Source organism: Homarus americanus, unplaced genomic scaffold (assembly GCF_018991925.1).
Source record: "Homarus americanus isolate GMGI-L3 unplaced genomic scaffold, GMGI_Hamer_2.0 scaffold30535, whole genome shotgun sequence".
NCBI classification, from domain to species: Eukaryota; Metazoa; Arthropoda; class Malacostraca; order Decapoda; family Nephropidae; genus Homarus; species Homarus americanus.
The window spans coordinates 12,117,616-12,145,316 of NW_024732440.1; the positions used below are offsets into that span (position 1 = coordinate 12,117,616).

Consider the following 27,701-nt stretch of genomic DNA (forward strand, 5'->3'; position numbering starts at 1 on the left):
CCTCGTGTTATATTACTTAAATGTCTTGATGACGCCTTGATCTGTTGGTTTCAGAATTGAAGTGGTATTGGTGAGCAAGAACATAACGTCCAAATTGTGATGTATGAACCGAAGTGTTTTTTGCATCATGGCCTGGGACATTATCCAACAATAGCAACACCTTTGAGTCAAAGTTCTTCTTCCTGAGATATTCCTTGACCTCATGCACAAAATGATGCTCCAACCAATCAGTAAACAGCCCCCTAGTCACACAGGCCTTTTTATTGGACTTCCAAACACCACAAGCATGGGTTTGCACTTAAAATAACCAGCTGTATTACCACAAAATAACAATGTCAACCTGTATTTGAAAGTTCTAAGCCCTGGAGCAACTTTATGGGCCTTTGTAATGTAGGTTCTGTTGCCCATGCATTCATAAAAGGGGCCAGTCTCATCAGCGTTAAACACTTGCTCCGGGACATAGCCTTTGTCCTTGATCATTTCAAGCAGCATGGGCTTGAAGTGCTCTGCAGCCTCTTTGCCTGCTGATCCAGCCTCTCCCTGAAGCTTCACATAATGTAACTCAAAGCGGAATTTAAAATTTTAAAACCATCCTTTGCTTGCTTGGAAATCAGTCATAGTCACTGCATCATTCCCTGCCCCCTCAGTTTTCACAACATGAGCATACAAGCAACTTACTTTCTCACGTATTGATACGCTATCAACAACAGATCCTTTCTCATTCACTTCTCCACAGATCCAAACATTTAATAGTTTTCAATTTTTTCTAAATACTGATTCCTCCTTGGAACTTAGCAGTAAGAGAAGCTGACAAAAGAACATAAGAACATACAGGGAGTAAGAAAATAAGGAGTCTGCAATAGGCCAGTTGACCTGTGCATGGCAGCTCCTGTCGGGAGTTACAGCCACTCTCTATCGTCCATGAATCTATCTAGCCTCCCTTTAAAGCTTTCCAGCGTTCCAGCACTTATTACAAAGTTGCTAACCTTGTTCCACTCGTCCACCACCCTATTTGTGAACCAGTTTCTTCCTATCTCCCTCCTAAACCTAAACTTTTCTAACTTTAATCCATTGCTACGAGTTCTATCCTGCTCGGATATTATAAGAACTTTATCTATATCTCCTTTATTAATTCTTTTCACCCACTTAAATACTTCTATCATATCTCCCCACACCCTTCGTCTTTCCAGGGAATGCAAGTTTAGTTTCTTTAATCTATCTTGATATGGAAGGTTTCTAAGTCCCGGAATAATTTTCGTCATTCTTCGCTGCACCGACTCCAGTGATTTGATATCCATTCTATAATAAGGGCATCAGAACTGAACAGCATAATAGAGGTGCGGCCTGACTAGCGCAAGATATAGTTGCAATATGACCTCCGCACTCTTGTTACTTGCACTTATAGATATAAAACCTATTATTCTGTTTGCCTTATTTCGAACATTAACGCACTGTTTTCTGGGCCGTAGGTCTGGGCTTACAAGTACCCCTAGGTCTCTTTCACAAGTCGACTTCTCTAGGTTGATGTTGTTAAGGCTGTATACATTGACAGCATTTGTTCTTCCAATATTAAGTATGCTGCACTTGCTGGTGTTGAATTTCATTTGCCATTTTCCTGACCAGCCCTGCAGTTTATTTAAACCCTCCTGTAGTGCATTTGCATCCTGCCCTGAATTAATCTGCCGCCCTATTTTGGTGTCATCCGCAAACTTGTTTACGTCACTGCTGATCCCAGTATGTACAGTAGATCGTTTATGTAGATTATGAACAAGAGTGGGCCAGTACTGACCCCTGGGGAACCCCACTAGTTACACATCCCCACTCAGATTTAACACCATCTACGCTGACCCTCTGTGTTCTATCGGTGAGCCATGATTTTATCCAATTTAAAACTTTCCCCTCGATACCATGAGCCTTAACTTTTCTGAGATGCCTCTGATGTGGTACTGTCAAACGCTTTGCTAAAGTCTAAGTAAATAACATCGTAATTTTCTTCATTATCTACTACCTCGAAGACTTTCCTAAAAAAAAAACGTTAGCAGATTTGTTAGACAAGATTTTCCCTTCTAAACCCATGTTGAGAGTCGTAGATTAATTTGTTCTTCTGTAAATGCGTTCGGATGCTATTTGCTATAATTGATTCAAGAAATTTCCCTACTACTGACGTCAAACTAATCGGCCGGTAATTTGATGGTGATGCTCTGTCTCCCATTTTGAATATGGATACTACATTTGCCTGTTTCCACAAGAATGGCACAACTCCCGTGTCAAATGATTTTGTAAATAAATTTACGAGTGGTCCTCTGATCTGTTCCTTACACTCTTTCAAATCTCGAGGGAAAATTTCATCCAGCCCTGGGGATTTTGTCTTCTTTAATTTATTTATCTTCTTAAGAACATTCTCTTTTCTAATAGTGATATTCTTTAATTTCTCTTCATTTCCCTTAAATATCAGTTCCACCTCTCGCATTTCCTCGTGAACTTCTTCTGTGAAAACTGATAAGAAGTAGCTGTTTAATGCTTTGCATATTTTCTCGCTATCATCGATCACTTTCCCTCTCTCTGACTTTAAAGGTCCCATTTTGTCCTTGACCTTTGTCCTGTACACCTGGAAAAATCCCTTGGGATTCGCCTTGATTTCTCTTATTATCCTGATTTCGTAGTCCCGCTTTGCCTTCCTTATATTTTTCTTAACATTCTTAGATAGTTCATTATACCTATTTCTGGGCTGCTCCTCCCCTCCCTTTAATTTCTTATAAATTTAATTCTTTATTCCTATGTCATGCTTAAGTTTTTTGGTCATCCACCTTGGTTCATTCTTATTTGACCTAATTTTTCTGTATGGTATATTTTATTCTTGTGCTTTACGTAATATACGAGTGAATATATTATAGTCATGATCAACTGCTGTGTCACCTATGACCTCACCCGTTCCTACTGGGGACTGACCTGAAAGTTCCCAGGCGACCTCACCTAGGTACTTAACCCCGGATAATCCGTCAATCGAAAGTTTGGGACTCTGACCACATTGTCATTGTTTTTCGTTTCCCAATTTAGGGTGAACCTGATTTCTCTGTGATCACTGTTCCCTAGTGTCATGTGCCCATAACCCCATAGCAACAAGCATGTCGTGTGGTATCTGTTTACGCCTCCACTCCACACAAGCTATTAATAACTTCTTATTTTCACTATCATCTTATTGTTGTTCTTAGTTACTTAGGTTAATTGTATATCTATATATGTCATTAATATGCATCATTTGTGTTACTCTGTTAAGTCAAACCATGAGTAGTATTTATTAGTTATAAGACTATTTGGCAACTGTCCTGAGTCACGTGATCTAAGATGCTCCTCACTCATATGCTGGGTGGCCAGAGACTCTCTCTCTAGTAACCGTTGGTATAGGCTATAAGCAGGACATGTCCACTCAGACCCAGTGCAGACGTGCCTTGTTCAGTCATCTACAATACCCTAGTGGTATCTGGTAATTAGTGGCACGTTAACTTAGGCCTAGGAAGGAATCCTGGTGTTGAGGAATCTCCTATTTGGTAGGAATTAACCAGTTGGTTGTGATTGCTGTGTATATATTGGGATGTCTGTGTTTAATATAGTTCATGTTAAGTAGTATTCATTTGATTTAACTCCTTAACGGTAGATTTTCACCCTTCCGGCATCACTCTTATTTTAATATATAATCATTTATTCCCTTAAATTTCATGGTTGCTAGACAGTACTCCTTTAAGAACATAAATTGAATTATTTAATTATCTTCCCATTTGTGACTCACTTACTCCAACTTATTCTTATTTATTCAAGTACATTCAGTTGAGTCGGTTATTGTTGGGATAGTTATTGCCGTGTTCCCTGTTTGTTCCTTTATTTGATGATAACTTGGGGTAGGTTTCACTCCCCAGGTATAAAGGATATTGGGATCACGACAAGTGGGGACCTTGGTCCGGAAGTTAACCATTGTTGTGCCATCTCAAGTGTTGTTTACTCGCCAGATGTTGTTTCACAGCTAAGTATTTTTGGATGCAAGTTGCTGTGTTCACAGTGTTCATTTAATTATTTTGCTCCTGTTTTATTGCTTAAGCTACTGGTGAGTTAACCCTTATCTTTGTGTAGCACGTGATTGGTTAATCCCTTGCTGTGTTTTCACAGTTGATTGCATTTTAATATTATTTATTAGCCAGCTAGTTAGCTTAGCTGCCACTGTTAAATTTTTTTTGCTACGATTTTGAGTTCAACATGTTTGACCTGGAAAGCTTTTTGGCTTCACCTTCAGCCGAAAGACTGAATGGGCTTACTAAGGCAGAGTGGCAATCCCTCGCTCATCATTATCATTCAGAAGGCCGCTCTTCCATGAATAAGGCTAGGTTAGAAGAGGCTGTCCTCAACCACCTTGTTGACAGTGAAATCATAGCCCAACCGTCGGGAAATTCAGGGGAAATTGTTACACCAAGTAATTTGGCCTTACAAGTTGAACTCAAGAGGCTCGAGGTGGAGCTGGAACTCTCAAACAACGAGGTTTGGCTCAAGGTAGTGATACTTCAAAATTTAGTGTAGACAAATGTCTCAACAGTGTTCCTAAATTTAATGAGAATGAACCAGACAAGTTCTTCTCTCTTTTTGAGGAAATTGCCCGACTTAATAAGTGGCCCGCTTCTCAAGGGTCTCAACTTATTTATAGATCTTTCACTGGTAAGGCATTAGATGTGCTTTCTGCTCTCTCTGAGGATCAATGTCTAGACTGTGCCCTTGTTAAGTCCGGGGTTTTGAACGCTTATAAACTTGTTCCTGAAGTCTACCGGCAACAGTTCCGAAACTGCCGGAAGACTGACAAACAAACATTTGTGGAGTTCATCAGGCAGAAACAGGTCCTTTGTCGGAGGTGGATTGAAAGTGAGACTGCCCATGTAGAACATGGCAAGCTTGTTGAACTAATCCTACTTGAGGATGTTAGAAAATGTATCCCAGGCGACATTCGAGCACACTTGGATCAGAGAGGTATCCGTACCCTGGCTGATGCTAGTCCAGTGGCTAACCATTATTCCTTAACTAATAAAAATGTAAATTCCAGGTCTTATGCTCCCATGTCCCAGTCCTTCACTTCCTTCAAGTGGCCTACACCAACATCTACACCGGGGTCCCTGCCTCTTGTCATACCGACCCGACCCTCAGATTCTGCACCATCTACCACAGGTGAGCCCATGGTCCATGGGACAGGTGGATCTACCCTTATTAGTGAGAGAAACTTTGGTTGTAGGTACTGTAAGAAGCCAGGACATGTCATCAGCGACTGTCTCAAGTTAAAGAAAAGAAATTCCTCTCACCAAGGATCCCCCTCTCTTTTGGTCAGGGTGGCCGAGCAATCGGAGAAATTATTGGAGCCCTGTGTCACTGCCCTCAGTCAGACTGTTGCCCTGGATGCTTCCACCTCTCTATGATATCAACCTTTGAACCATTTTGTTCCCCTGGTTACTTAGCTCTGGATCAATTCAGTCAACCCACTTCTGTTAAACTCTTGAGAGACACAGGCTCAGCCTTATCTCTTGTTACAAAAGAAGCTGCTCCATTCCTGGATTCATGCTATACTGGTAGCTGGGTGCTTGTGAACGGTTTGACCGGTGGATCGCGTATTCCCCTTTGTCAAGTGTACCTGCGGTCATCCATAAAGTCAGGCTATGTCACGTTAGGAGTAGTAGATCGCTTACCTGTAGAAGGGGCCTCTCTATTGATAGGAAATGACCTCGTTGGGGACATGATGTTCCCTATTGTTATGGTCTCATCTACTTCTAGGCAGTTAGAAGTAGACTTTCCAGGGTTGTCCCCTGCGTGTGCTGTGACCCGTAGCATGAGCCGCAGTACAGAGGTAGAAGAGACTAGTGAAGTTGATGGAGTTTCCCTCCAGGACTGTGAAAAGCCTGAGGATAATCTTATCCAGCCGGACCATACTGATCTTGGTCTCAGTGAATTTTTTGAGGACTCCCCACAACCAGATAACCTCCAGATTAGTTCTGATGGAGATTGGAACCAAGATATCACAAGTTTTGGTTCCTCTCCTATCACTAGGAGTAAATTTATTGAGCTACAAGCTGGGGATCCTGAGCTAGTAGGGTTTCTCAATAGGTCAGTTACTGAGTCAGAAGATGAGCAAGAATCAAATTGCTACTACACTAGGTCTGGGGTATTAATGCGGAAGCTCCGTCCCTCCAATTCTCCTGCCAATCACCCTTGGTTAGTTCATCATCAAGTTGTTATTCCCAAACCTTTGCGGGAGGACATACTTAGTATCGCTCATGATGGGGTGGGTGGTCATTTAGGAGTTAGAAAGACCTATGCAAAAATTTTATCCCAGTTCTTTTGGCCTAGGATGAAGAAAGACGTCAGCTCTTACTGTCGCACTTGCCATGATTGTCAGGTAGCGGGGAAACCGAACCCCAGTGTTAAACCATTCCCTCTGCAGCCTATCCCAGTCATTGAAGAGCCCTTTAGTAAGGTGGTCATAGATTGTGTCGGTCCCTTACCTAAGACCCCTCGTGGTCATTGGTTCTTGCTAACCATTATTGATTGTGCAACCCGTTATCCTGAAGCCATTCCCTTGCGCCGCATCACAGCGAAGAATGTTATCAAAGCCTTAACCCACTTCTTCACTCAAGTAGGCCTTCCTACAGTGGTGCAGTCAGATCAGGGTTCCAATTTTACTTCCCGGTTGTTTAGTCAGGTAATGCAAACCCTGGGAGTCCGGCAGTCGAGGTCTTCGGCCTATCACCCTCAGTCACAAGGGAGGTAGAGAGGTTTCACCAAACACTAAAACTCATGTTGCACACCTTCTGTCTGGAGACTGGGAAGGATTGGGACGAGGGAGTTGGCCTGCTTTTGTTTGCTGTTCGGGACAGTAAACAAGAGTCGCTAGGATTCTCGCCCTTCCAGCTCGTCTATGGACATGAGGCGCGAGGGCCTCTCAAGGTGTTAAAAGAGTGTTGGTTAAGTGACCAGAGGGCGACGTACTTAGCTTCATATGTGGTCCAATTCAAGGAGAAGTTGCGTCTGGCTGTAGAACTTGCCCAGTCCAACTTAAGGTGTGCTCAGGTGAAGATAAAACTGCATTTTGATAAGGCCCATCAGGCAAAACCTAGAGAATTCCAAGTGGGGGAGCAGGTGTTGGCCTTCCTTCCCTTATATGATCACCCTCTTAAATCCAAATACAGTGGTCCATATGAAGTACTAGAAAAACAGGGGTCCGTGAATTATGTAATTAGCACCCCTGAACGGAGTAAGGAAAAACGCCTTGTCCATGTCAATCTTTTAAAGTCGTATCATGCTCGTGACGAAATCCTGGGAAAAGCAGTTGCTTGTGTTGATCAATCCTTGCCAACTTGTATCATTGTGCCAGAGTGTAAGGATGATAAAGATCAGTGTTTTTCTGAAATAATGAATGGGTCTAGTGTAAAAGTGGAAAACTCGACTATCTTGGAGGACCCCAGTGCTAAGTTGTGCCATCTCTCTAGTGACCAAGCCAATAATATAAAGTCTCTATTACAGGAGTATCTTATTATAGTTGGTGATTACCCACACTCCTGTTCGGTGCTGGAGCATGACATTGAGACCAGGGGAGCCAAGCCAATCCGACAGCGTCCCTACCGTCTTAATGCCTTCAAGCGGGAGTGTGTGCGAGCCGAGGTGCAGCGTCTTCAAGAGCTGGGCCTCGTGGAACCCAGCATCAGTCCACGGGCATCCCCTGTTGTTCTAGTTCCAAAGCCGAATGGGTCGATGCGGCTGTGTGTGGATTATCGCAAGGTGAATGCTGTCACTGAACCAGACGGTTATCCCTTGCCACGCATCGACGACGTGATCGACGATCTTGGACAGGCAAGGTACGTGACCAAGTTGGATCTCCTCCAGGGCTACTACCAGATAAGACTGACTGAACGCTCTAGGGCCATCTCTGAGGGGTTGTACCAATTCACAGTCCTTCCGTTTGGTATGCAGAACGCCCCTGCATTCTTTCAACGCCTCATGAATTTCATCACGTCTGGTCTGGAAGGTGTCCGCTGTTACCTAGACGACCTCATCGTCTTCAGCAGTTCCTGGGAAGATCACATGAGTCGTCTACAAGCCCTCTTTTCCGTACTGGCTGCAAGCAAGCTGACGGTGAACCTCGTCAAAAGTGAGTTCCGCCATGCCCACGTCACTTTCTTGGGGCACGTGGTCTGACAAGGGGAAGTCCAGCCTATAGCAGCCTAAATTGAGGCAATTCAACAGTATCCAGTGCCAGGCGATAAGAAGAGTGTGATGAGGTTGCTGGGTATGGCGGGGTACTACCGCCGTTTTTGCCCAAACTTCTCCTCCGTTGTCTCTCCCATGACTGACCTGCTGAGTGGCAAGAAAACCTTCAAGTGGACTACGGCTTGCCAGGAATCTTCTGAGAATATAAAATCCCTGCTGGCAAATGCTCCTGTACAACTTGCCCCTGACCTCCAGAAACAGTTCACTCTCCATGTCGACGCCAGTGAAACTGGCGCCGGTGCTGTGCTTCTGCAAGAGGGTGAGAGTGATTAAGTGCTTCATCCACTGTGTTATTTTTCTAGAAAATTTAACAAATATCAAAAAAACTATGCCACCATTGAAAAGGAGGCTTTATCACTGATCATGGCACTAGAAAACTTCAAAGTATATGTTGGCAGCACTGCTTATCCAGTTCAGGTGTTCACTGATCATAACCCACTTACTTTTGTTGACAGGATGAAACATACCAACCAAAGACTTTTGAGGTGGGCTCTCTCACTTCAGCCCTATAACTTGAACATTTCCCATATCTGCGGAAAAGAGAACGTGTTGGCTGATGCACTTTCTCGAGTCTGATTATCTAGAAACTATGTCTGTGTGTAAATTATTTCTTTGTTTTATTGTCATTGAGTACCTTGTGTTTATATTATGAATAATTTTTCTTCATATTGATTTAAACTGATTGTGTTAGTTATTACTTTCACCTTGTAGCTGTATATCCATTTTCGCTTCCAGTTAGTTGTAAGCTCACTTTTTGGGGGGAGGTGTCATGTGCCCATAACCCCATAGCAACAAGCATGTCGTGTGGTATCTGTTTACGCCTCCACTCCATACAAGCTATTAATAACTTTTTATTTTTACTATTATCTTATTGTTGTTCTTAGTTACTTAGGTTAATTGTATATCTATATATGTTATTAATATGCATCATTTGTGTTACTCTGTTAAGTCAAACCAAGAGTAGTATTAATTAGTTATAAGACTATTTGGCAACTGTCCTGAGTCACGTGATCTAAGACGCTCCTCACTCATATGCTGGGTGGCCAGAGACTCTCTCTCTAGTAACCGTTGGTATAGGCTATAGGCAGGACGTGTCCACTCCTACCCAGTACAGACGTGCCTTGTTCAGTCATTTACAATACCCTAGTGGTATCTGGTAATTAGTGGCACGTTAACTTAGGCCTAGGAAGGAATCCTGGTGTTAAGGAATCTCCTATTTGGTAGGAATTAACCAGTTGGTTGTGATTGCTGTGTATATATTGGGATGTCTGTGTTTAATATAGTTAATGTTAAGTAGTATTAATTTGATTTAACTCCTTAAAAGGTATATTTTCACCCTTCCGGTGTCACTCTTATTTTAATATACAATCACTTATTCCCTTAAATTCCATGGTTGCTAGACAGTACTCCTTTAAGAACATACATTGAATTATTTAATTATCTTCCCATTTGTGACTCACTTACTCCAACTTATTCTTATTTATTCAAGTACATTCAGTTGAGTCGGTTATTGTTGGGATAGTTATTGCCGTGTTCCCTGTTTGTTCCTTTATTTGATGATAACTTGGGGTAGGTTTCACTCCCCAGGTATAAAGGATATTGGGATCACGACACTAGTTATTCCCCTATTGTGATATCTCTGATAATATTTTCTTTATTTGTTAATACTAGGTCTATTACATTGTCACCTCTAGTAGGTTCTGTAATTAGTGGTTTAAAAAAAATGTCCTGTACTGCGTCTAGGAAGTCTTCAGATTCAATGTTATCCCAGTCAATATTTCTGAAGTTGAAATCCCCCCATAATGCACAGGTTGTAGTATTTTGCTGCCCTACTCATTTCCTGCCAAATTGGCTGAGCTGCTTCTTTCCCAAGACTTGGGGGCCCGTAAATCCCTCCCATAATTAGTTTTTCTCTTCCTTCCGCAATTTCTACCCATAAAGACTCGGTTCCTATTTCACCCTTTATTGAATTATTAAAACAACATTTTAATGTATCCCTGATGAAGAGTGCAACCCCTCCTACCTCCCTATCCTTGTGAAAAAGGTTGAACCTTTCTATGTGGTACTCTGATAAAAAGTTCTTGCTCGCCAGATTCATCCAAGTTTCGGTGATTGTACAGGTAGTCGTTGCCATAGAATGGTTGCCAATAACACTGGTCAACAGCCAAAATGGTTCACATATGAGATCATGCTCACACAACTAAATTCATATTGCTGAATTCGAATCTGATGTTTGTTTTGTTCTATCAGACCAGGTTTTATAAAAAAAATCAATAGGTACAAATATTTAATATTCCATCACGTGTCGTGCAAAAGATGAGATTATTTCATGTGACTGTGCTTTCATGACTAATTTCATATTAATGAATATTAATTGGATGTTTCATTCTACCATCAGACCTACTTTCTTAAGGAATAAAAAAAATAGTAAATATAGTAACATTATCGCGTCATGCAAGATACAATTTTAAACCTATCACAGATAAGCCCATAAAAAATTGTACCAAAAAACATAAGTTCAAATCCTTTATAATGACAAAATATGAAGTTCTAAAAGTGCTTCTGAACTTTAGTCTTTCTCTTGTACAGCTTGCTCTCTTCTCGTTGCAGTGTCCAGCAATAGTCGCCCATCATGTTAGGACTGAATTGTCCCTGATATCTGCTCTCCATTATGGCGATATCTTGATGAAATCTTTCGCCGTGTTCATCACTAACGTCTCCAAGGTTACCTGGAAAAAATTAAATATGAGAGTGGAAAAAATGCAATTTCAAGGACATCCTTGCACCCAATGCATACTAATTCTGAAGCATGGTTGTTACGATTTCTTTGTAGTTGTCAGCACGGTAGTTTCCAAGAAAATTCTTTGACACATTGACAAATGATTCCCATGCTTTTTTCTCCAGTGGGTTCAATGTTTTGGTGAATTCGCTATCATTAACTAGTATACGAATTTGTGGTCCATTCAAGACACCTACTTTCAACTTGGCTTCGGAAACCACACCACCTAGTTTCTGAGATAAGTATAGAGTCCCAGCACCGAATTGATCCATAGCTTTGATGAAATTTTTAGCCAAACCGAGCTTTAGATGCAGTGGAGGCAAAAATATCTTTTCTGGATCTACAAGCGGATTGTGAGCACAGTTAAACCTTCCAGGCGCATCTCTTGGTCTTGTCGGCCAATCCTTTCTCACATAGTGCTCTGCATCAGCTCTGCTGTTCCACAAGCACAAAAAGCACATGTGCTTTGTGTAGCCACTCTGAAGGCCCAGTAGTAAACTGATGACTTTGAGATCGCCACATATCTTCCACTGGTGTTTCTCATACTCTATAGCGGCCAACAGAATTTTCATTGTTTCATAGCTCTCAGTCATTTTTGTTGCGTGTGCTATTGGGACAGATGGAAGCCGATTGCCATTGTGTAAAAGAACAGCTTTCAGAGAGTCTTTTCCTGAGTCTATAAACAGCCTCCAATCCTCTGTCTTGTATGTTTCAGACTTGCAGAGTTGTTGCATGAGAGATACTGCGTCCTCGCAATAACAAAGGTTGTTTGCCATCTTGAAAAATGCAGACAGCTGTCTATGTCGGTAACGCGCTGTAGTGATATGCACTCCATCTTCTAGCAGGTTACGCTGCTTTAGTCTGGATCCCAAAACTTCAGCCTTTTCTTTTGACAAGTTTAGGTCCCTGATGAGATCATGAAGCGCTTCTTGAGTAAATAGTTTAGGCCTGGTATTTTCAGAGTCATCCTGGTAGTCGTTTTCCATTGAGGTAGAGGTAGAATCGGAATCACTCAATTCTTGTTCAGTCGGTGGATTTGGGACTGGAAGTTCAGCACTGTGCGGTACTGGTCGGATTGCAGAAGCAATATTGGGGTACTGTACCTTGCCTCGTGTCTTGATTTTTATTCCCTTAATATTTGTGAGACAGAAGTAGCAGTCACTACTGTGGTCTTTAGGTTCACGCCATATCATTGGTACAGCAAACGGCATTCCTGAACTTCGTTTACCACACATCCACTCGCTCAGGTGGTTAACACAAGAGTTACAGGCTACATGAGGTGCCCATTTCTTGTCTTGGTCACCCAAATGGCATTTGAAGTAACTTTTGTAGTTCAGTCGAACAGCTTTTGTGATTGGTTTCTTGAGGCTACCAGGAGTGAAGGCACCACATATGTAGCAAAAACTGTCAGCACCGTTCACACACTTGCGACGTTCCATGTTTTGTTAATTTCAGAGTAATTACAAATCATGCAGGTGTAGATATGTAATATCATGATTCAGCAAAATGAAACAAACAAAAAAGCACAAATCAGGACAAAATAATTGCATAAGTGGAGCCAATGAGCATATAAATTACTGTATGAATAGCATGGTACACTAAATATATAGATATGCTGGTTCTGGAAAACTGAGCCTGATACAGCTATACGAATGTCATAATTGAGTTCAGCACATACAATTACACTATAATCAGACTGTTTTGATCCAGAACCATGAGAATTTTGTTTTATGTTGACCAGTGTAATCAATGAACGTCAAACCATTGCTTGCACAATGCTTTTCCAGTCGGCAATTAGCAGCAATTGCCATGGACAGCCATTCACCACCAACTCCTCTTCTAGGCAAGACACCACATACTATCGGGATCTCTCCCCTATCTCTAACCTTCCATAGCGCCTCCCTATACTTCCTAAAAAGTTCCTCACTCCTAACCTTTCCTATGTCGTTACCACCTACACCAAGACACACTACTGGCTTGGTACCCTCCCCTGATAAAACCCTATCGATCCTCTCAGCTACATGCCCTATCCCAGCCCCAGGAAAACACACTCTAGTCCTACGTTTCATATCTCTTGCACAAAAAGTCCTATCTAAGAACCTCACCTGGCTGTCCCCAACTACCACGACCTTACCACTGGGCAGGGTTTGAACAACTGCCCTTTTCTCTCCTGGCATCACACCGTCCTTCCTCTTCTCTTCCTCGCCAGCTTCCTCCAACACTTGGTAGGGGTTACTGCACTCCACACCCTGGTCAACTTTCCTGAGTCTGACCCTAGTCCCCTTGGAGACAACCACTCTCCACGCCTGCTCCTCCTTCGCAGAAGGAGTTCAGTCCTGAGGGCTTCGTTCTCCCCCTTTAAAACGTCTATCTCTCTCCACAACTGCTCCAGCTGACTTAACAGAGTGGCCAGGGGGTCGACTTTCCTCACACACCGCCTCTCTTCCCTCACAACACAACGATCCACGGCGGCCATTTCCTATGGTCACTAACACGATCACTTAAGGCACGTCCTTCTCCACGCAAGGTGAGGTAGCGTCTTCAGAGGGAACCTACAAAAGAACTAGAACAAGTTGGGAAAGAGATCCTTGCCAAGACTGAAGAAGTAGCCGATAGAATGGAGGTGGTAGCAAAGAGGAGTTATGCTCAGGCCTTAAAAAGGCCACGGGAGGTGGTGGAGAGTAATGCAGGATCAGAACAGGCTCTACAACAGCTAGGGACTCTGAAGAAGTGCGTCGAAGAATTCGCATTTTGCGGACTTACTGTTCGGGGAGAGGAGGAACAACAGGAACATTTCCAGCGCAGGAACAATGTAATAGTTTATGGAATCCCTGAGAGCCAGGTGGAGGAAGCTGAGAGTAGGATAACACACGATAGGATGCAGTTTAAGAATATTTATACAGAGGTTCTGAAAATGCCATTAACCCCTCAGGATGTGAAGAGGCTGGGGCAAAAGCAGGGGGACAAGCCTCGCCCCCTCAGGATCACACTAGTGAGTGAGGAGGAGAAATGGGAGGTTATTCGGCAGGCAAAAAACTTAGCAAGGAGCGAGGCTTCTCGGAGTGTATTCATTTACCCAGATCGCACGGTAATGCAGAGGGAACAACACAAGAAGCTCCTGCAGGGCTTGAAGCAGAGAAGGGAGGAGTCAAGGAGGAACGGAGACGGGTGTACATGGGTTATATTCAGGAGGGGGGGGGGGTAGTGGAAGCAAGTGTGCCGACACAGAGTCAGGGGCGCACCCTCCACCCCCCACAAGAGGTCACAGCTCAAAATTGAAAAAGCCGCAGGTACAGAAAACTGTGAGGGGTAACTTTTTCGGAGTGAGAGTTGTGAACTCTTGGAACAATCTGCCAGAGTGTTGTGACAGCACCGAGTGTGAGCTCTTTCAAGACCAGACTTGACCAACACTGAAGCAACTTCAGGTACATTCAGGAGCCGGTGCATGCCCAGTACTTGCCAGCAGTGTGTAACAGAGACGTGGCCGATCGCCCAAGCGGCTCACGAGCCGATCAGTGGTAAAAATAAAACGTAATGGATATTTTGCCGTGACCGGCTAAGTTCCTACTAGCTCTATTTTACCGTGAGTGCGCTCGGATTGGCTAAGTGGTAAAATTGTATTTTCGTCCAATATGCCCTAGTAGTTTAGAAATTAGTGTATCCTGTGTGATTTAATCGAATTTGGCCTTTATTTCCGGGAAAAGTACCCGTTTTAGAGTTATCCCCCCGAAACGATGGACCTACAACTACTACTGTAGGTCATGCGGGTCTGGTCGTGTTGCGTCTCTGTAACAAGGCGTGTTGGCATTCTGGCCTTCGTTGTTGTGCGGCAGAAATTGGACAGTGATTACATAAGAGCCTGGGTGGTCCTCACAACACCTGTCTGCCTGGGTGGTCCTCACAACACCTGTCTGCCTGGTTGGTGCTCACAACACCTGTCTGCCTGGGTGGTCCTCAACACCTGTCTGCCTGGTTGGTCCTCACAACACCTGTCTGCCTGGGTGGTCCTCACAACACCTGTCTGCCTGGTTGGTCCTCACAACACCTGTGTGCCTGGTTGGTCCTCAACAGCTGTCTGCCTGGTTGGTCCTCACACACCTGTTTGCCTGGCTGGTCCTTACAACACGTGTCTGCCTGGTTGATCCTCAACACCTGTCTGCCTGGTTGGTCCTCACAACACCTGTCTGCCTGGTTGGTCCTCACAACACCTGTCTGCCTGGTTGGTCCTCACAACACCTGTGTGCCTGGTTGGTCCTCAACACCTGTTTGCCTGGTTGGTCCTCACAACACCTGTGGTCCCACCACCTGTCTGCCTGGTTGGTCCTCACAACACCTGTGTGCCTGGTTGGTCCTCAACACCTGTTTGCCTGGTTGGTCCTCACAACACCTGTCTGCCTGGGTGGTCCTCACAACACCTGTGTGCCTGGTTGGTCCTCACAACACCTGTGCCTGGTTGGTCCTCAACACCTGTCTGCCTGGTTGGTCCTCAACACCTGTCTGCCTGGTTGGTCCTCAACACCTGCCTGGTTGGTCCTCAACACCTGTCTGCCTGGTTGGTCCTCAACACCTGTCTGCCTGGTTGGTCCTCACAACACCTGTCTGCCTGGTTGGTCCTCAACACCTGTCTGCCTGGTTGGTCCTCACACACCTGTCTGATTGGTTGGTCCTCACAACACCTGTCTGCCTGGTTGGTCCTCAACACCTGTCTGATTGGTTGGTCCTGGTCCTCAACACCTGTCTGCCTGGTTGGTCCTCAACACCTGTCTGCCTGGTTGGTCCTCAACACCTGTCTGCCTGGTTGGTCCTCAACACCTGTCTGATTGGTTGGTCCTCAACACCTGTCTGCCTGGTTGGTCCTCAACACCTGTCTGCCTTGTCTGCCTTGGTCCCAACACCTGTCTGCCTGGTTGGTCCTCAACACCTGTCTGCCTGGTTGGTCCTCAACACCTGTCTGCCTGGTTGGTCCTCAACACCTGTCTGATTGCCTGGTCCTCAACACCTGTCTGCCTGGTTGGTCAACACCTGTCTGCTGGTTGGTCCTCAACACTGCTGCCTGGTTGGTCCTCAACACCTGTCTGCCTGGTTGGTCCTCAACACCTGTCTGCCTGGTTGGTCCTGGTCTGCTGCCTGGTCCTCAACACCTGTCTGCTTGCCTGGTCCTCAACACCTGTCTGCTTGCCTGGTCCTCAACACCTGCTCTCTGTCTGCTTGCCTGGTCCTCAACACCTGTCTGCCTGGTTGGTCCTCAACACCTGTCTGCCTGGTTGGTCCTCAACACCTGTCTGCCTGGTTGGTCGTCAACACCTGTCTGCCTGGTTGGTCCTCACCACCTGTCTGCCTGGTTGGTCCTCACACCTGTCTGCCTGGTTGGTCCTCACAACACCTGTCTGCCTGGTTGGTCCTCAACACCTGTCTGCCTGGTTGGTCCTCAACACTGTCTGCCTGGTTGGTCCTCAACACCTGTCTGCCTGGTTGGTCCTGGTTGGTCCTCAACACCTGTCTGCCTGGTTGGTCCTCAACACCTGTCTGCCTGGTTGGTCCTCAACACCTGTCTGCCTGGTTGGTCCTCAACACCTGTCTGCCTGGTTGGTCCTCAACACCTGTCTGCCTGGCTGGTCCTCAACACCTGTCTGTCTGGTTGGTCCTCAACACCTGTCTGCCTGGTTGGTCCTCAACACCTGTCTGCCTGGTTGGTCCTCAACACCTGTCTGCCTGGTTGGTCCTCAACACCTGTCTGATTGGTTGGTCCTCAACACCTGTCTGCTTGCCTGGTCCTCAACACCTGTCTGCCTGGTTGGTCCTCAACACCTGTCCTGTCTGCCTGGTTGGTCCTCAACACCTGTCTGCCTGGTTGGTCCTCAACACCTGTCTGCCTGGTTGGTCCTCAACACCTGTCTGCCTGGTTGGTCCTCAACACCTGTCTGCCTGGCTGGTCCTCAACACCTGTCTGCCTGGTTGGTCCTCAACACCTGTCTGCCTGGTTGGTCCTCAACACCTGTCTGCCTGGTTGGTCCTCAACACCTGTCTGCCTGGTTGGTCCTCAGCACCTGTCTGAACACCTGTCTGCTTGCCTGGTCCTCAACACCTGTCTGCCTGGTTGGTCCTCAACACCTGTCTGCCTGGTTGGTCCTCAACACCTGTCTGCTTGCCTGGTCCTCAACACCTGTCTGCTTGCCTGGTCCTCAACACCTGTCTGCTTGCCTGGTCCCCACAACACCAACGCTACACTAGATACACCTAACCTAACCTAACCTAATGTTTCGCTAGTGGCTACATCTGATGGGAGTTTATTTATTTTACCAGAGAACAACAACTGTGCGTCAAGATCGTTAAAATGTATAACAATATTGTACACTGAAAGATGACTGAATAACTGTGATAAACACGTTGTAATAGACCCCAGGTTAGAAACATTTACAGTTTTTACATCATATCTCACATTTCCACCCTTCTTACTTTTAAGACAGCAAACTTTGTGATCAGTGAAGAAAAATCAAAATTTTTAACAAACTCATTTTCTATACACATTAGAGTTAATACATTTGATCTAAACGCATTGTTGTTTAATTTCTCGTTCTTTACAAGAGATAAGCGTTGAGAAACCCCCAGATCCAGGCGGAAAACCTCCAGAGTGGCAGCACTGGTGATGGGCGATTTCCTAAAACTTTGAGAATCGAATAATCGACTTCGGAATCGATCCTCTCAAAGTATTTCAGCAACACAGGAGGCTATATGGCTGGGAGGGGGGAAGCTGAAAAATAAATATAAGTAGACAATTCAAATCTTTATTGTTTATCATGAAACATTTATTAATTATTGTTATCATTCATAAGACAACAAGTATAGTCTCTCTGTTCATCATACCGAAAATTATTGACTTCGGGGCCCCTTGGTCTATTGGTGTAATCTGACACTGTTTCCTGACGGTCTTGATTATTTCTGATGTTTAACAGTAATATCGATGCTCTTTTCCTTACTGTTCGATGTACTGGGATCAACTTGGTTATGGGAAACATACGAACAACTGAATATATTGTCTCAGTACACAATCTCTTGCTTCTCTTTACACTTATGGATTTTATTGAACATTTTCCTGATGCTCTCCAAAGATGATTTAATCCCATTCATTATTATCCTTTGCTGGTAGCGATTAACCTCTCCATCTTGCATAGCTCCATCTCTCTCCGCGTGTTCTGGTCCACCTCACTGGCGTCTTTGTGTACACTCCTCAAGTTGGGCGACAGCTTCAGGGACACTAGGTGGCTCCTGTTGGTGAGATTGACCTCGAGTGATACACTGTTACCATTTAAAGTTTATCTCACTGGTTATATGAAACTCTTTATTGTGTCAGGTATGGCATATGACGTCAGAGTTTATCTAGTAATTAGTTTTGGACAAGCATTTCTTTATTGTACTAATAATGATAAAGCAGATAAATACAGCGATATGGTTAGGTTAGGTAATCACTGGTAGACTACAGGAAGTAAACTACACCTGTATCTACCTAACATCACTCGTAGAACAGGTCATCATCAACTTGCCTCTCACCGCCGATGATGATGGCAGGGTAGAAGGGACTGAAGGCGACGCAGGAGGCAGCTAGTCGACGCCGCTGGGCTAGGTTCTGGACGCACATAGGACTACAGCGACGGAGGTACAGGTCGTAGACAAATACACGACACTCGTCCGTCACGGCCACCAACACACTGCTGCTATACGGGGACCAGCTCACCCCAGCCACCGGCCCTCCCAGGTCCAGTGTGATCAACGGTGACCTGAAACAGCATTACTACAGGTCCGGTGTGATACGTTTAACTGTTTGATGTTAAAAAAGTCATCCAAATGATATTGTAAGGTATTAAGTGAACACCAATCAGCTGTTCCCCTAACTATTGGTAATAATGTTAAAAGTCAATTGTATCCGCAAAATCTCCTCAATACACAAATTTAAAGTTAAATGTTTTTTGCGTTTAAAAAATTTGGTGCATTCATAAAATTATTGTATCTGGTCGCAAAACTAAACCACAATATTTGTTGACGCATCCAAACATTTAGAACCACAACATCCCTTCCATTTGAAGCAGATGTTGGAAGAAAATCCCGTGTTAGCGAAGATTTCTTAAGTTAAAGGTACAGTTGGGAAAATGTGTTCCTGCACCCTCTGTCATAACCAGCGTCGCCAAACGGCCAACCTATATGACCTACAGCAAACCTATCCACCAATCACGTCCATCGTTACACAACCAACACCCATTCATTCATAAACAGTGATACTACTACTGCAACTTTGCTATTAGGAGACACGGGTTACCACAGGGAGCGTAGGAACACATTTCCCCAACTGTTCAACCACGCTAAACTAATTCACCAGAGAATAATTAATGAGTTAGAGAGGTCAACGACCGCCTTCACCACTGAACGAAATAAGACAACCCGGCCAGCTGGTGACTTGAAAGGTCGCTTAGTAATGGTTAGGAATTTTGTCAGAACTATACTTGATAAATTATTCTGTGGTCCGTATCGAGTCATATAGAACGTTTCAGGCAACAGGTACCAGTTGTGACACATATACACAGGACATGAACATGATAACTTGAAGCTACTCAATAACCTGCCCAGTCTGATGAAGTCGCTCATCCTTGTCCTTCGCCGTCTACTCCACCTGTCACACCTCAACCTGTTGTTCCTCCTGTGCTAATGAGTTAATTTCACTGCAGGACCATGATGTGTATCCTCAATTTCTACCTGATATTAAGGGTTGTTGGCCCAGGGTGCTTAATAACTCCTCGACGGAACGTTACCATCATGAAGCAGTTGTTTGCAGTCCATGTAGAATGTGAACTGCTGCTCGTCATTGGGTCGACGTTGTCCCAATTACCTACAATAGTCCCTCTCACAAATATGATTAACGTCTTCCATGTGGACTCCACTCCCATATGGGCTCACTGGACTTAGCAATTGGAGCGTACCAAAGAATCCTTGGACCTCATTATTCACCAGTTCACCGAATCACATTCGGACATTGAAACCACCCCAACATAGTCTAACTACCCTATCGCCTAGTGTTTAGGAAGAATAGCGGTCTACTGAAATTCCTCGGTTACGTTCAGAAAGGCCCGTCTGGAGGACGACAACCAATTTGCAGAAACAGACGAACGCCTTAAAACTCCAAGCCGATCAGCACTCAGCTGTACTGACCAGTCAGTCCTGCATATTAGCCAATCATGGTAAACGATTGGTTGAAATCACTAGTACAGTAAATCAACTAGTAGATAAGGTCAATGACATTGAAGTGTCTGTTTTAACTTACATGGGCAAGTGGAGGTAACTTCTCTAATCAATTCCCTGTCGGACTAAACAGAATATTACAGTAATCACTTCATGTCCCTAGTGACAAAATTAAACTTGCTGTCGAGAGGATTTATCACACCCATTTTACTACCTTTTATCTAATTGGTCAGGATTGTGGAAATAGCCACTAGTTTCCTGAACTTGAACCCTGCAGTTCCCATGGACTGTCAAAGTTGGGCTAATTATATTGTTTCTTAACATCATTTATCGACAAAGATATGTTCAGTAAATATGATATTTTGACTTTTTCCAAAAATGTAAAGGATCACACCTTGATTATGCGCAACGTTTCCAAGTCCTTCCTCCTGTCTCACGATAAGCCCCTTATGGCTGGCCATTCCACCTCTGGAACTATGCTCCACATGTTTGGCCGAGACATACAGTCTTCTTTGTTCCCTACCAAGATTAATGTGAATGGTTCTTACCCTACCTGTGAGATGGACCTGGTCGCATCTGAGACAAATGTTTCCAATTGTGTTTTTGCACCATTGATTAAAAATGATTTAGTTTTAGAGGAGATCTTGGGTTCTGTTTAGTCGTATTTCCTGCAGGAATTCCTGTGAGTTTAACTTGTCCCACTGAACCGCCAAGAAGCTTCACTGTCGACCAAGGACGATATATAATAATAATAAATAATAATAGTAATAATAATAATAATAAACAGTTTATTAATAGAGTTGCAGCCGGTGGCTGAAAATATACAAACTTGCATGTGATTTAGACATAATAAAATACGTTCAATACATTTACAGGGCTGTACAGTACATAAATCAGGATTCGTTTATTATTTTAGCAATAGATAGGATGGTGCTATTCTTATATCTATCAGTGCGGGCTCTTACGGGTTGAATTTTGTTGTAGTGGCGTACTGGGCGAGGTGGGCGGGGCACTGCAGGTGGCAGTAAGTGGCGATGACGAGGATGGTGCAGTAGTCCACTACCAAACCCTGCTAGTGCGTGGTGGTGGTGGAGGTCACGGTGGGATGGCATTTCCAGGGTGGAGAGAGCGTTGTTGTGGCCAGAGTAGTCTGCGCCGAGCATGATTCTGCAGGCCCTCTTCTGTACCTTCTCTAGCTGACGTTGTTGGGTAAAGTTGAGAGAAGACGACTACGTTAATTTTGGGAGTATAAATGTGTAGATAGTCATCTCTGACGTGGGTGCCCCAAGTGACCTGAGTCGTCGTAGCAAGTAGAGTCGGTACGAGGCTGCCTTGATAGTGCTGTTTACATGGGTCTTCCAGTCCAGTTTGTGATCTATAGTTACACCCGTGAGTTTGGCAGATTTCACTAACTGGAGAGGATGGGCACCCACTGTAACTGCTGGAGCTTACACTGGAGTGGTGGCGGTATTGATGTGCATGACTATGGTTTTGGTGCGATTGATGGTGACCTTGTTCTCCGTAGTCCATGCCTGTAACCTGTCCAGGGTGCCGTGTAGCGATCAGTAGTCCGGTGAGGTTTTGTCCATTGTAACCCGCACAGTGCAGTCATCCACGTACTTCCACCTGTGAGGAGTGTCCGATAGAGCGTCGTTGATCAGGATTAGGAAGCACAGTGGTCCCATCCTGGTCACCTGGGGAACACCGCAGGTGAGGTGTTGGAATGTGGAGACAGAACCCTGGCACCTCACTACCTGAAGACGCTCACTTAGGATATCAGTGAGCCATGAGACCAGGTTGGTGGGTAGCCCTAGTGCAATGGCCTTGTTGATAACAGTGCAGCGATCAACAAGGTCAAAAGCCTTCCTGAAGTCAACAAGGGCAGCGGCTAGTGATGTCTTATGTTTCTCCAGGTTTTTGTGCATAAAATCCAGGAAACTAACTAAGCAGTGTGATGTGGAGGAGGTCCTCATATTGCCAAATTGCTGTGGATCAATTGACTGATAAATACTTGAAAATGCCCATTCAAAAACAAAGTCTTCACAGAGTAGACTGGGTATGGGGGTAATGGCAACTGGCCTGAGGTCACTAGGGGACAGTGGGGTGGGGACCTTGGGGATAGGGGTGATATGTGGTTTTCCATTCATTTGGGCATTTGCTTTGCCTGAGGGATGCATTAATAATTGAACAGAGGGGGGGTGGCAAGTTCGACTGCAAACTCCTTGTAAATTTTGATTGGGAGGTTAATTGGGGTTATAGAGCGTTTGAATTTAATTTTCAGGAGTTTGTTGGCAATTACAAATGGCTGAATACTGGGAGGAGGGGAGGGGGAAGGTAAGTAGGCCGGGAGGAGGGTGAGGTTAAGACTGGGTAGGGTATGACATATGGTAGCAAAGTGGTTATTAATTGTCTCAGCTGCCTCCTCACCAGGTTAATGAGAGATAAAAGGAAGTGTGGGAGACTGACGGTTAAGACCATAGAGATCTTTTACCTTAGAGTACCACTGACCGAAGCTGACCTCCTTGAGGCCGTGCACTTTCCTTGGATAATAAGACTTCTTGGCTGACTTGATTTCCCTGATGACTTGGTTACGTAGACTTTTGTACAGGCGATTGTTGGTGTAGTATGTCTTGTTGCGCTGCTCATTTAGTCTTTTGATACTGGGTGTAATCCAAGGGACATCATCGGGGTGGATCCTCACTGTCTTGGCTGGAAAGAATTGGGTGTAGGCTTTGGTGATAAGTGTCCAGGTAATTATCCCATTTGTTCTGCACATCGTCTACCGTGATCCCCTTCAGTCCAGGGATATCGGGTCACCCATTGTCCGAAACTCCGCATGGCAGAGTCAGGGGTAGGTCGGTAAGTCCTGGTGACAACTGGCGGTCGTGAGATGGTAGATGAAGGTGATCACAGTAGACAGAGGTGGGTGCTCCGCCCCATGGGAGGCAGCGGCTGGGGGGGAAGGGAGTGGTTGCAGAGATCAGTCATGATGAGGTCCAGGGTGGCATTCCCATGTGTAGGAAAGTCAACTATTTGTGCAAGGTGGAGGTGTTGGGTGATGTTACTGATGTCTAACTCATTAAAGTCACCGCATATCACTAGTTTGGCACATGGAAATCTGGATCTCAGGGAATCAGCATTGTCTATTATATGAGTAACCAGTACATTGGCGGTAGGTGAGTGCGAGGGGGGGGGGGGGGGATAAGCCTAGCGAATGTCCCTTGTCCTCTAGTCTCGGGATAATAAGGGGAGCGACACCCCAACACTTCGACCAGCCTATGAAAGACCGCCAGTGATCATGTATTCAATTTCAGAAGATAAAACCTGCGTTGGAAATTAAGAACCTTTCTTACATAAAAGGAGTGCCAATCTATATTATGCCTGTTTGGTCACCCAAGAACTTTGTTAGTGTCAACCATCCCACAGTGACTTCTTCTCTTGTAGTGTTTGCTACGTTACTCCTTTTGTTCACCATTGGAATGTATTTATGGCAACGCCTTTGTAAATCAGCTGCACAGTCTGTAGACGTTGCTGTCAGGTCCCCTGTTACCTATCCTGCTCAGAGACATAACCGATTATCACTAATTTCCAGGAAAACACGGTAATCCATTACGGGAACATTACTGGAGTTAGAGCGGACAGCCATTGGCTTTTTTCATTTTCTTGAATACAATTATTTTATTTTATTTTTATTCTCATAAAATTTCTATTATATTGGATGTATATTTTATATCAGATTTGCATTTTTTTCTATTATATATTCTGAATTATTAGTTATAGTAATCTCATGGTTCTTGCCAGGCTTGTGATAATTTGATGGTTGAGAATTCGAGGGCGAATTTTGGAGTGGCCGAACATTCTGTAGGGTGTCCAGTGGATCTTATCCACCATGGTGAATAACCTTGATGAATAACCAGTGTACAACCCGGCAGTAGTGAGGGCACAAATATACCATCAGCAAATTCCAAACCCCTCCACATGTTAGCCACAGTCGAGCATGAGAACGCTTCTAGTACACTGAATCAGAAGTATGACTTCACTACCCCACATGTAATCACCAGCGAGGATGAGAAGTGAACGATAATTCTGGCATGAACCAATTCGAGAAATGTACCTTCCTTTGTGAAAGCTTTGCTAAAGTTAGTGTACATTCACCGCCATGCCCCTTGGCACGTCGTGAACTGGCCGTCTTAGCTGGGCCTCCTTCTTAAAACGATCCTATTCTCACACCTAACGACAGTGGTCAAGGCCCAGAGTCTCTGTACATAATCGTGGCTCAATACAGATCTATTTTTATAATAACTCCGGCGGCTCCCATCCTTCACTCTAGAGCCTACTGAGACTAATACTACCAACCTCAGGACTTCGGAAGTGACACTACCATTTTATTGAAATATATACTGTACAAACAATTACCGTACTAGAACCCATTCTTTTAGTGTTATGTTGAGTCGAGACTACCAAACCAATCACCTCCAGTGAACTAAGGTTGTGTGAGTGTCTGTGTGTGTGTGCTCGCCTCACCAGCAAGTGGATCCGGGTTCGATCCCCGGGCAGGGTGAAACTATGGGCAAGTTTCTTTACGCCATTTGCCTCTATCTACTCATCAGTAATTGGGAACCTGGATGTTCCGGGGTAATGGTTAGCCAGTGCATTTGGTGAGTTATCCGGTCTTCTCGGACTATTCCTTGACACTTGGTCATGCAACTCGTTAATTCAGGGTGTGGTTGTTGTGTTGGAGGCAGCTTCTACACCTTGAAAAAATTCACGCCAAGGTGGCCCTTGGGCAGGCCATCCTAGAACACGAGAGCAACCGTTACTTAGTGTGTGTGTGTGTGTGTGTGTGTGTGTGTGTGTGTGTGTGTGTGTGTGTGTGTGTGTGCATGAGTGTGTGTGTGTGTGTGTGTGTGTGTGTGTGTGTGTGTGCGTGTATGGGTTGCCCAGCGGGAATCTCGCAGTCCAAAGAATGAATGGTTTAAAAATAAAGTATGTGAAACAAAAAATTGCAGATCAACACAAGATGCACGAAATTTTCAACTCCACTAAAACATTTTATGGGCAAATCACTCGTGTTGAAGCCCCCCTCTGCTCATCCATCCGATGTCCTGACTACTCAGCAGGTCCCTTAGCATCCAGAGCTGATCCATCTCAACTATCCTCCATCCCTGGATGAGGTAGCTACTGCCATCAAACAGATGAAAAATAACAGCCTCGGGGCCTGATGGAATCCCAGCCGAGGTGCATAGAAGCAGGAGGACCTCTGCTTTCCAGCCGTCTCCACTCTCTCCTGGAGAATACGAGTATACTGAAAAAGGAGGCAATCTCCCAAGCTCTTAAAGACGCCTCCATTGTCAAATTTATAAGAACAAGGGAGACCGGTCAGACTGTGGAAACTACCGCAGGATCTCGCTGCGGCCCATAGCTGGCAAAATTATCACCCGAGTCCTCCTAAACAGACATCTTCCTGAGGCGTAAAACTTCCTCCCATAATCTCAATGTGGTTTTAGACCATCACGTGGCACCACTGACATGATCTTTGTTTCTTGTTGTCAGATACAAGAGAACAGCGTCGTGACCTATACATGGCTTTCATTGACCTAACCAAGGCATTCGACCCGGTCAACAGGGAAGCCCTCTGGTGGACCCTCAGCCGGTTTGGCTGCCCACCAAAATTAATCGCCATTGTGAGGCAACTCCACGATGGCATGAACGGCAGTGTCCTGCACAACGGACACCCAGTAGGAGTTCTTCCTCATCCAAACGGTGATTAAGCAAGGGTGTGTACTGGCACCAACTCTCTTTTTCATTTTCTTGGCCGCCTTCCGTACTCGTGCCAGTGACAATTTAGCCAGCGGGGTGAACATCGAGTACCGGGAGAAGGGTCTTTTCAACATAAGACGACTCCAGGCAAAAACAAAGGTGTCGGCATCTTCCATTACTGAACTTCAATATGCAGACGACCTCATCCTTGTTGGTCACACTAAACACGACCTTTAGGAGATCCTGAACACCTACGCAGATGCATATGCACACTTCGGCCTTGAGGTGAATGTAGATAAGACTCAGATTCTCTTTCAGCCTGCCCCAGGTTCAGCCACACCTCGACCATCCATCCAGCTTAACGGTTCCACCCTCTCTAATCTTACCCACTTTCGGTATCTCGGCACCCACCTGTCCACCAACGCCGACATCGATGAAAAGATTCAGCAGCGGATTAGATGTGCATCTCAAGCCCTTGGCAGACTCCGAAACCGTGTCTTCAGCTGTAGGGAGATGAAATTATCTTCAAAGTTATACGTATGTCGAATAGTGGTCCTCCCCACCCTGCTATATGGCAGTGAGACATGGGTCACATACAGGAGGCACCTCAAGGCACTTGAAAACTTTCACCAACGTAGTCTACATTTCACCCTCCGTGTTCGCTGGGAAGCCAAGAGAACAAATTCCAGTATTCTTGCGGATACCAACTGTAGGAGCATCGAGGCTACCATTATCCATGAACACATGAACAAGTACGCTGCCCTGGCCATGTTACCCGCATGGATGACAGTAGACTGCCAAAGCAGCCAATTTACAGTCACCTAACAAATAGTAAACGTAACGTTGGCGGGCAACTGAAAAGGTATAAGGATAGTCTTAAGACAAACTTGAAAAAAGTGCCAAATCGACCTCCTCACCTGGGAAACGAGTACTCCACATCGTAATGGTTGGAGGAGCACCACACGTGAAGGTGTCAATACTTTCGAGTTAGCCCGTCATACTCGATTCCGAGTGACAGCAGAGTTGTAGTAGCATGAATGTGGGTGTATGAGTGAGTGAGTGTTTGTATGAGTATGGGTGTGTGTGTCTGTGCGTGTGTGTATGAGTGTGGGTGTATGAGTATGTGTATGTGTGATATACACATCATCTCAGCCTTGTTGACACACGCACCAGCCGGTGTCTCTCTCATTAGGCATGTTTATCTTGGCTCGTCTTGCTCTTCATTAACCGCAGGCATTGTTACATTTATAAATTTGTATTTTATCTTTTTGATGTACAAAGCAAGTGACGTCCACACACTTCTCAATGCTCTTCCTAACTTAGAAACCCAAAACAAATAATAACAATAATATATAAACATAAGAGGCTGACTGTATCATAAACAGTGTAAAAGGTAGACTCTATACATGAAAACTTACGGAGAGTGTTGAAGCCAAACTTTGACGGTCCAGTCGAGGGAACAAGAGAGGAAGATGCCGTTGTGGTAGGTGTTCCAAGTGACTCCCCGGACAGGAGAGGAGTGGGCAGCGTAGCGGTAGAGGGAGTGTCTCAGGCAGATGGTGGAGCACTGGAACACCGCGCCGGTGTCTACACCCAGCAGTACCACACTCTCGTTGTCCGGCCGGAAATCTATGCACGTAGCCAT

The 27,701-nt window shown here is 44.9% G+C and overlaps 1 protein-coding gene across 1 annotated transcript; it reads right to left on the bottom strand.

The window, feature by feature from the left end:
- Positions 1-246: 246 nt before the first annotated feature.
- Positions 247-27,701, bottom strand: LOC121868677 (dynein intermediate chain 2, ciliary-like). The gene is made up of 4 exons (XM_042369514.1): positions 27,475-27,701; positions 18,610-18,843; positions 18,271-18,334; positions 247-546 (listed from the first exon to the last, which is right to left on the bottom strand). The coding sequence occupies exons 1-4, from the start codon at positions 27,699-27,701 to the stop codon at positions 247-249; spliced, it is 825 nt and encodes a 274-aa protein (XP_042225448.1).

Excerpts from the sequence above, each read along its gene's own strand:
- LOC121868677 (XM_042369514.1), bottom strand. The coding sequence starts at position 27,701 with ATGGCTACGTGCATAGATTTCCGGCCGGACAACGAGAGTGTGGTACTG. Across the intron at positions 18,844-27,474 it reads GTTTGGCTTCAACACTCTCC|GTCACCGTTGATCACACTGG; the intron begins GTAAGTTTTCAT and ends ATGCTGTTTCAG. Across the intron at positions 18,335-18,609 it reads ATCATCATCGGCGGTGAGAG|GAGCCACCTAGTGTCCCTGA; the intron begins GCAAGTTGATGA and ends TCTCACCAACAG.